Genomic DNA, 9,989 nt, shown 5'->3' with positions numbered 1-9,989 from the left:
GTGACTCGACGCCTTGTGCGAATTACCGTTTAATTAAATCCAACAGGAAGAGATGTGATAGAAAGTGTGATCTTATACCCTCGACAAAGATGAAGGACTATCTATTTCTTACGCTTTTTTTTAACACTTGTTGTTGTCATTGAGACTTCTTCGTGAACATGGTTGACCGTGTATATATATATATATATATATATATATATATATATATATATATATATATATATATATATATATATATATATATATATAGATCATTTATAATAATAAAGCAAAATGAGTTTTTGGGCAATTTTGACAAGTGTCATGCTCTCATCAATTCTGATGTTTTACACTTTCTAAAAAAGGAAATATTTTATTTAAAAAATAATTTTCTTTTTATTAATTATTTAGATTAATTTTTTATTTTATTTATTAATTGAATGATATGGAGGAATTCTTGATACACGTAAAAAAATAATTACTTTTTTATATGGAAGGATATGGAGAAGACAAAAAAGTCGACTTTTAATAAAATTTATTTTTAATTAATATAATAAAATAGATTACCACCAAATTTACATCACTAATTAAATTTAATCTCCATACTTGATTATCTCTTGATTATCTTTATAACTTAATTATTTGAATTTTTATAATTATCTTAATATTTTATTTAGGCGTGTCATTAATATTGTGGTTGTTTATCACATTCTTCTAAACTAAATGCAATAATGGGGTATGTTTCCAATTAGTCTAATTTACATGTTGAATTCAAATTCATTTGAATGCTTTTAATATTTTAATCATTTCATGTATCATAATCATAATTATTATATTGACAGTTATACTCTATGTTTCCAATAAAATGATGTTACGGCTATACTCTATGTTCCCAATAAAATGATGTTAATCTCTTCATATGGCTATAAAAAAGAAGCAAATCATACTGTCACGGATGGTCATGAACGAGAAGAAAACGCAGTTACAATATTTTACTTTTTAAACCACCTATACCAATTCATTACTCCTTCATTAGCAACCTCTCCATAATCACTATTAATAATTACCTCCAAGATTACATAAGAACACAATATCAGAAAAATATATACAGCAACAAATTTGAAACAAAATTAGAGGAGAGAAATCCAAAATACGAAGAGGAAGAAAGTTGCGCTTTTTTTCAAAATTGCAAAATGTCGGCGCAGCCTCCTTCTCTGGCTAGATCAGACGACTACCACTGTGAACCAAAATCGTCGGCTGTCGCGAAAACACAACATAAACCCATCTGCCACTGCCATCAGAAATGCATACGCAACAACCATTGTAGTAATTTTCCGTCCTCATCGTGAAACTTGCCAGAAATCACAATCTCTATACTCAATCATTGTTGCGTTTCTTTTGATCGCTAGATCCGTCTTCGGTAGCTTTTCATTTTCTTTTCTTCAATTATGTCTTTTGATTGTTTCAGATTTAAAAAGTGAAAGTCTGGATTTGTGTAGTATTTTTATTTGTTTTAATTGTTAAATAGAGGTAGAAGATTTGTTTTGATATATAGAGTGTGATTATTGCATTTTTTTGGTAACAAAGGGAAGAAGATTTGATTTGTTTTTCTATAATGAGAAAAAGAGATGAACGTTGATCTTGCTGGGAGAGATGTGAACGTTGGTCTTCTTCTTCCTATGTCACAATTTTTTTATTTTTCTTTTATTGTCTTTTCTTTAAAACATTATATTATTGGTACTTTAATGGTTACGTTTATTTTATTTCTCACATTTGTTCTTTTGACAGTGTAATAACATATGTTTTTTTTATTAAATAATAACATATGTTTTAGTAGTTAGCTTTTGTAATTCATTTTGAATATTATTTATTTTCAATGTTTCGTATATAAACTATACCATGTAATCTGATCAAATATTTTGTTTACCCTTTTCGTGCATTTTATATCAGCACTTCAATTTTCTTTATATTCTTTTTCAAATTAAAATACTATTATTACACTATGAGAGAATTACTCAACTCAACACATAATATTACAAAAATTATTTAATATTTTAAATATTATTTAATGTTTTGTAAAGATTTATTATATTAGAATGCACATTTCAAGTTAACACCAATTATTACTAAACGTATCAATTTATTTTTATTTTCATTTTTATTTTAAGATTATTAAAATTTTGAGACTAATTAAACAATATAAAGTGTTAGTTATATATTGATCGATTAAATTCAGTTAACTATGCATTGATTAATTCAGTTTTATAAATTAAAAATATTTTTAATTTAATTAATAATGTTTTTGAAATTGTAAATTGACCTTCCTTAATCAATTTTCATCTTCTTTTCCACTTTTATTTTAATCTTTATATTTAATTAATTATAATTAATTATAATAAATGTACTATTAATGTATTTTATTTTTCTGTAATTTTAGTTTTATTATAAATTGTAAATTTTTTGTATTATTTTTAATAATAAATTGAAATAACCTTTAATATTAAATATTCTATTTTGATTTTATAATTTAGATTTAAAAAACCATTTTATAATAAATTAAAAATAAATAATTGAAAAATTCAAATACTATAATGTAAAAATAACTAATGAAAAATTAAATTTTATTTCTATCATTATAATTAAATAAAAAATAAAATGTAATTAAATGGTAATCATGAAGAAAAAAATGATGATTAGAAAAATTTATGTACCTTGAACAGTCAGATTGAAAATAGGAAAAATTCAACTATTGATATAAATACTTTTATAAATGATAATAAATTACAAATATTTTTATAAAAGGACACATGTTAATTGTGTTTTTATAAGTCAGAGTGTTTATTTAGTTGATTGAATTTAATTGTTTGATTGGTTAAGAAAGAAAGTGTATCGTGTAATTAGAGTACATGCATATTTATTGTGAATGTTTATGGAAGATTTAGATATTCCTAGAAATATCAAGAATTGAAATGTTTAGGGTGGTGGTCTTAATAAATTAATTAATTCATTATCAAAATGTGCAAATTGATTTTTGGTTATACATTTTAACATTAGCTCAGTCTACAAATTATAAATATGTATTATTTATTTCTTTTACCATTTACTATAAAATTTTCAATTTCTGTTTATTATACTTCATTAATATATTTTATTATGACTTAAATATTTTTAAAAAAAAATGATAAATTAATCAATTCCCTCTACAAAAATGGAAAACGTATTTTAAGTTGTTTTCTTATTTGAAAAAGGGGTTTTTGGATTGGAATTTTGTTTTATTTTTATATATAATGGAATTTATTTTATTAAATTAGATTTTTAAACATAGAATGATGATATAAAATTTGAATGTTAATTAATTAATATGATTTATTTTTATTTTGTTTTATAAAATTTATTTTGACTTAATGAGACAATTATTTTTTCTGTTCATTTTATGAGCGCATCAGAAAAAAAAATTATTATCATTTAGTCCCATTAAAAAATGATTCGGATAATGCTTATAATTATTGTGTAATTGATACAAATCCAAAACATAGACGAGAGTAAAAGATACAAATCCTTACATAAAAATACATTAAATTTTAAATTTGTGATAAATTAATTATTTTGTACTATTTTATTGAAGATTACCATTACAATCATCATTATTTTTGTTATCTTTATAAATGTAGTTATATTTAACATTATATTTTTAGAAAGTATAAGGAATTATTATTGATTTTAGAATCATTAGAAATAATTATACATTATTTAAAAATCGTAATACTACTATACGTATGTTAGGGATTTTTATTCTTTATAACTATTTTTTATTAAAAAATAATTTAATTTAGTTTTATACCTCACTCAATCTTATTGAATAAATCCATATTTATACTGGTTTTAGTTTATAATGAATTTTAGTTTATAACTAAAAGAGGATTTAATATTTATAATATATTTTAATTAATATTAAGATTATGCAAATTGAAACTACACATAATTGTATTTTTTTAAATGTGCAAACGGGTTTTAAGTTATGCAATCTTAATTTTTTATTATTTTAATATTAGCGAACTAATAAGATTAAACGGTCGAAGTTAGTCTGTTTGTAATTACTAACGGTTTGTGATACGCCATAACTTATATTTTAAATTACAAATGCAACCTATATCAAAATTATTTATATCAATATATTTATAATTTTTTTTAAATTATAATATGATTTACCTTGGATAATTTGTATATGATTAACTTATTAATAAACTAAATGATTTTATATGTTTTTGTGTTATTTTTTATTTAATGAGTTAATTTTTTTTAAAAATTTACACAAATTATTAATAAATTATAAATACCCAGATTTTTTTATAATTTACAAAAATATTAGTTAAATTAATTTTTATGACATTTTGTCTATATAATAGTAATCTTAATATATGCAAAATTTCTAAATTATAAGTATTTTTAAAATATTTTTTTTTAAAAAAATATTTAACCCGTGGCTCGCACGGGTCTAAGTATTAGGATTTACTCATTTTAATACTTTTACAAGTAACGTGGCATCGAATCATGTATTGAGTTCTTGCCGGCCCAAAACTCCATCTTCCTCATCATCTCAATCACAACAATTCCACAGCACACAGCTCCGCGAGATTCCGTCAGTTGCTTCCAATGGCAGAACCAATCAACGGCGATAAAACACTCCATCAAATTGCAGACGCATTCAAAAACCTCGCAAACACCGTCTCCGATTCGCAATCCTCAGAGGTTGAAGTTGCTCCCTTCTCCCGTGCCTGCTCTCTCATCTCCCCTCTCTTTGGTTCCTTAGGCATCGCCTTCAAGTTTGCTGAAATGGATTACGTTGCCAAAGTATGTTTTTTTTTTTAATCTAATCGAGATTCCTCATCATGGGTTTGTTCTATTGGTTAACTTTTCAATTGGGTTTATTGTGATTCTTAAAAGGGTAATGTAAAGTTTTGATTTTTATGTATTTCTTTGTAGTAGTGTAGTGTAGTGTTTTCATGTATAATTTATAGTTATAGTGATCTCAAGAAATCGAGTGTTTATGTATATGTGTAGTTTGAATGCTTTCTCCTTGGTGCTTAGTGTTATATACTTCTAGTTCATGTCATTTGTTAATTTGTTAAGTTGAGGCTTTGAGGATATTGATTGATTGTTTGATGGTGTATTAGGTTAATGATCTAGCTGAGGCATCGAAATCCATTCAGACGTTGAATTCGTTGATTGATCGGGATGTACAAGCAAATTCTGTTAGGAATTCAGGCAGCCGGACGAGAAATCTATTGAGAGTAAAACGCGGGCTCGACATGGTCAGAGTACTTTTTCAGCAAATGATAGTTACTGAGTATGTACATTGGTTTCTGCTTTGCGATTTTTTTCTTGCTAGTTTCTTCTATCTTTAAATTGCTGTGTATGCTATGCTTTGAACAATTTTAAGATTATACTAGGCATGGAAAAGTGGGGATGCAAATTCAGATGGAAGGAATAGGTAGCTTCCACTTTTCATCCACGAGTGCCGGGTAGTCAAGGTGGAAAGAGGAGGCTGAGAATTTGCTTCTTCCCCTATTGCTCGTGGTTTGAATAAAACCATGAGAAATCAAAACATTTCAAATTTTCCACATCAAATTTTATTTAATTATTTTTTGCTAGCATTGAGGTAGGGGTGGAAAATAGGCAGCGCAATGGTGAGTAGAGCTTTTAAGTTTTAACATTTTTAGGTTTCGATCTCAAAGACCGAAGTTAGTACTAGTGGTGAAGACTTGGGTCCTGAGAATGTGCTCCATATAATGTTTTGCTCTTGCTTTAAACGGGACCCCCACAAGTGGATGCTGGGATTGGTTCCCTTTGATTAGTCGTCGCAAGGCCGGATATCAAGATTTAAAAAAACAAACTCATTGGCTTCGTGTTTCGTGTGTTTTTTCTTCAAAAACTAGTTGAACTATGTGTTCTTTTGAAGTTGTTTATTATACTGTGTTATGTTTTCAATTTTCATTGGTGACTGTTTCAATTATCTCCCTTTGTTATTTCATTTATACCCCGATAGCAACTAGTTACTAATATAATTCACTCGTCAGTTGTCAGTCCTCCCACTGTAGCCCATTGTTCCGAGTTCAATTCAATCTTCTGGTCAGTTTCATTGTCAATCTAGTATGACCTAGAAACGTTAATAGAATTTATATAAGATGTTTTCCTTTTTTATAATGCGTACTGATTATAATGTTGTGATGCCAAGATTAATGGTTTTTGAAAAAAGTTATTTTTTCAAAGAAAATGTCAAGATGCAATTGGTTTTTTCATAACATTTCGCTTTCGTTATTGTTGTCTGATATTTTGTTTTTCCTTCTACTTTTATTGAACAGTAGTTTATGGCACCTTTTATGTTAGATAATGTGAATTTTTACTTCCAATAATCTTAGAATTTAGGATAGGACGAACTCACTCTTACAAAACCGGCTTGTATGTGAGGGTTGTCCAAGTTCAACACTACACAAATCATATCTCTAGGCAATATGAGACAAAATCCACCCCTTCACACCCTACATAATACCCAACACAATGAAAGTGTTGGAGGCCGCAATGAAGGCAACCGAAATGCCACAATTAGGCGGCTAAGGGTGGACTGCAGTGAAGGCAGAATTCCCAACAAGTAATTTTCTGGAAAATTTTCCAGACTAAACACACCCTAGGTTTAGCTTGTCCAAAGGTACTTTCTTTCACAGAAAAAAATTTCTTTCCTTATATCAAAAAGTGATTATCCCCAACCCATACCCTTCTTCTGTTTGTTGGGATCTCATGTTGATTAGAGCCAAAGTAGTTGTTATAAGACTTTATCAATTCTCACTTTTTTATTAGCTTCTGGGATTGAGTTAGACCTAGTATAAATTCTAAGATGGTATCCCTTATCAAAGTCTATCTTAGATTTGTTTGCAATCCAGACGTACAGTCTTAGATGTGAAGGGATCGACTATATATATGATCAAAGAAATCTTTATACCTGGACAATCCTCACCCACCCCATGTTCTAGCTTTTTTAGAGTGTTAACTAATGCGTGTTACATGTATTGATGTACATATATATTTGAATTAAATGAGTTGATTCTTATATTTTTTACATTAAGCTTATGGCATCATAGCATAACGAATGCCGTAAATGAGTTGAGTTCTTGTATATCTTCTTTCAGGGGAAACTCCCTTAAGGATCCAGCTTCAAAGGCTTACGAACAAGCGCTTGCGCCTTATCATGGTTGGGCCATCAGGAAGGCTGTTTCTGCTGGGATGTATGTTCTTCCTACAAAGGAACAGCTTTTGAAGAAACTCAACGAGGATGGTAAATCTATAATTAACTTTGCTTCCTCATTTACTGAACTTGTATGATAAATTATGAATTCATGATACTCATTTTTCTTTTTCTCATCCTTTTGTTGTTGGCGACTTTTGTTCAGAGGCATCCGCGAAAATCCAAATGCAAATATATGCGTCAGCATCCGAAGCTCTAATCCAATACATTGATAAACTCTTTGTTTCCAGAAACTTAGGAACAGATTGGTGAACCTTGGACTGTATTCAGATTGTGTACAATATGATTTTCTATTAGGAAGTTGTATGAGGTTATTAATGTATTTATTTGTAGTCATTTCTTATAGAATTTGTCTATATAGCAATATAGAATAAACTTTTCTTGCAGTCTTTGAAGGATAACATTACTTGCTTTCATTTCTCTTCTCTCTCTACTTCATTGTCTTCTTACATTGAATCTGTTGATGTTTCAATTTAATCCAGTCAGATATGTATGATCTTCACGCGCACACGAAGTTTTGCGTGCACACAGACACATTCGGTCAGATATGTATGATGTTCACACGCTCGCACGCACACGAAGTTTTGCGTGCACACACACATTCAGTCAGATACGTATGATGTTCACACGCTTGCTCACGCACACAGACAATGAATATGAATATTTTATTATAAATGTGTCAAATTTTGCTTATATTTTATTAAGGAAAACTACTAATTAGTAATTGTTATTCAAGCTATTTCTCATTTCTTTTTTTATCATCTTTTGTTCGCTCAAACTAGATCTTCTCAACTGAGATTGGTGAAAGATGTGTTACGAGAGTTTTTACCTTAGACCAGGTCTTAAAATCAACATTCAGTTCTCTAAACATATCAAGAAATGAAGTGGATATGTTTTCCTCCATTGTTAGCTTTATTCACCATACTCATCTAGGAATGAAGTGGATTTTCATAAGTTTTATGGTAGAATTAATAATTCCAACTTTTCTTGTATTATGAATCATATTAACGGTAGATTTGATGGTTTAAAGAACAAAGTTCTTAGAGTAACTACAATGGGAGATTTTTCTCCATTTTTCTCTAGTTCTCCATTGGAGTTGACCAACAACCTAGCCGACGGTTGCAATGCAACGCATCTTTATAATATAATAATAATAAAATTAATATTATCATTATTAAATAACTCTTTTTTTCTTCGTAATATAATAATAATAAAATTAATATTATCATTGTTAAATTTTTTTTTTATAAATATTTTAGTTGATTATAAATAAGTCTATTTGATAAATTTCACACAAAATTTCTCACATAATTATTTTCTCTTAAATTTTTAATTTAAATAATTTAAATAATTATTTTAAATAAAATAAAATTTAATATAAATAAAATATTAATATATAGAGGAAAATTGTGGAATCCAATACGAGTTCTTTAGAGTTGCATAATTGAAGTGAAAATTGAATTAGTTGCTTTAAGATGATGTGTCTAAATAACTCCCATAAAAAACCAAAAAATAAATTGTTCATTGGAGAAGTTCTTAGTAGACATGTATTAAAGTTTGACCTAACTCATCCTTACAAAATCGGTTTGTAAGGTGGGGAGTGTTCCTCTATATATACTCTTTGAATGCTCTATCTCAACTAATATGGGACTTTAGGATCTTCCTAATACACTCCCTCACGTCCAACACTCTTTTAGGCTTGGTGTGTGGATATTAACGATGGGAGGCTCATGGTCCGATCGATAGGCTTTTATACCATATTAGAGTTTGACCTAACTCAACCTTACAAAACCGGTTTGTAAGGTGAGGAGTGTCCCTCTATGTATACTCTTTTAATGCTCTATCTCCAACCAATGTGGGACTTTAGGATCCTCCTAATAACATGGAAGGTGACTTTGGTTCAATTTGTGATTTCAGCTCTTCATCCTTACTCGAAGTCGCCATACATGTTGATTCCTTACCATGTATGTAATTTGGTCCATTATGAAATTTATTTGGACAAAAAGCATTATCATTGTGTAAAGGCTATGTGAAGGCAATTTCTCAATATACCATTCTATTTCTTTTAGGCTTTGGACGAAATTTCTAAAATGCCTTCTGTTTTCAAAGATATATCTCTGGACGTACTAAATCTCCATTTTAAGTTTTAATGACGGGTTAATTCAGATATGTATCTTCAAAGGGCTTTGTAGGGTGTATTCGGAGATACATCTCCGAATACTTTTTTTTAATTTCAAAAACTAATTCGGAGATGCATCTCCGAACTAGGTGAGCATATTTAAAGCTCGCGTCAGACCCTCCCTATTCTCCTTCTTCATTTTTTCAGAAAATCAAAAGTTTCTCTCTACCTCACTCTACCCATTTTCAGTTCTCACTCAAGGTCAAATTTTAAAGCAACATTTACTTGTATATTTCCATTCTCAACTCCCTCTAACTACTGCATTCAACAGCAGAGCACTTTACACCCTCATCAACTCATTTTTGAATAAGTTTCTCATTTAGCTTAATTTGATTTTTGATTAATGTATTAGCTCAAATGAGTTCGTTTTAAAGAATTAGATATCATTAGCATTTCAAATATTTCATGTATAAACTCTGTTTATATGATTTGTATGAGTTTAGATGGCTATGGCAGTATTGTCCGAAGAGAGTTGGATGACATTCAGGCAGATTTTGAGAGTCGTCTGGTACCAGAGGATTATCGAAGTCA

At 28.7% G+C, this 9,989-nt stretch overlaps 1 protein-coding gene across 1 annotated transcript; it reads left to right on the top strand.

Moving 5' to 3' along the window:
* Positions 1-4,498: 4,498 nt before the first annotated feature.
* On the top strand, positions 4,499-7,695 carry LOC131622425 (accelerated cell death 11-like). Its single transcript, XM_058893454.1, has 4 exons — positions 4,499-4,830; positions 5,154-5,326; positions 7,164-7,309; positions 7,425-7,695. Exons 1-4 carry the CDS (start codon positions 4,633-4,635, stop codon positions 7,529-7,531), a joined length of 624 nt encoding a protein of 207 aa, XP_058749437.1. The 5' UTR covers positions 4,499-4,632; the 3' UTR covers positions 7,532-7,695.
* Positions 7,696-9,989: the final 2,294 nt, after the last annotated feature.

Source organism: Vicia villosa, unplaced genomic scaffold, assembly GCF_029867415.1.
Source record: "Vicia villosa cultivar HV-30 ecotype Madison, WI unplaced genomic scaffold, Vvil1.0 ctg.000030F_1_1, whole genome shotgun sequence".
NCBI lineage: Eukaryota > Viridiplantae > Streptophyta > Magnoliopsida > Fabales > Fabaceae > Vicia > Vicia villosa.
This window is presented reverse-complemented; position numbering and strand designations above follow the sequence as displayed.

Excerpts from the sequence above, each read along its gene's own strand:
- LOC131622425 (XM_058893454.1), top strand. The coding sequence starts at position 4,633 with ATGGCAGAACCAATCAACGGCGATAAAACACTCCATCAAATTGCAGAC. Across the intron at positions 4,831-5,153 it reads AAATGGATTACGTTGCCAAA|GTTAATGATCTAGCTGAGGC; the intron begins GTATGTTTTTTT and ends ATGGTGTATTAG. Across the intron at positions 5,327-7,163 it reads CAGCAAATGATAGTTACTGA|GGGAAACTCCCTTAAGGATC; the intron begins GTATGTACATTG and ends ATCTTCTTTCAG.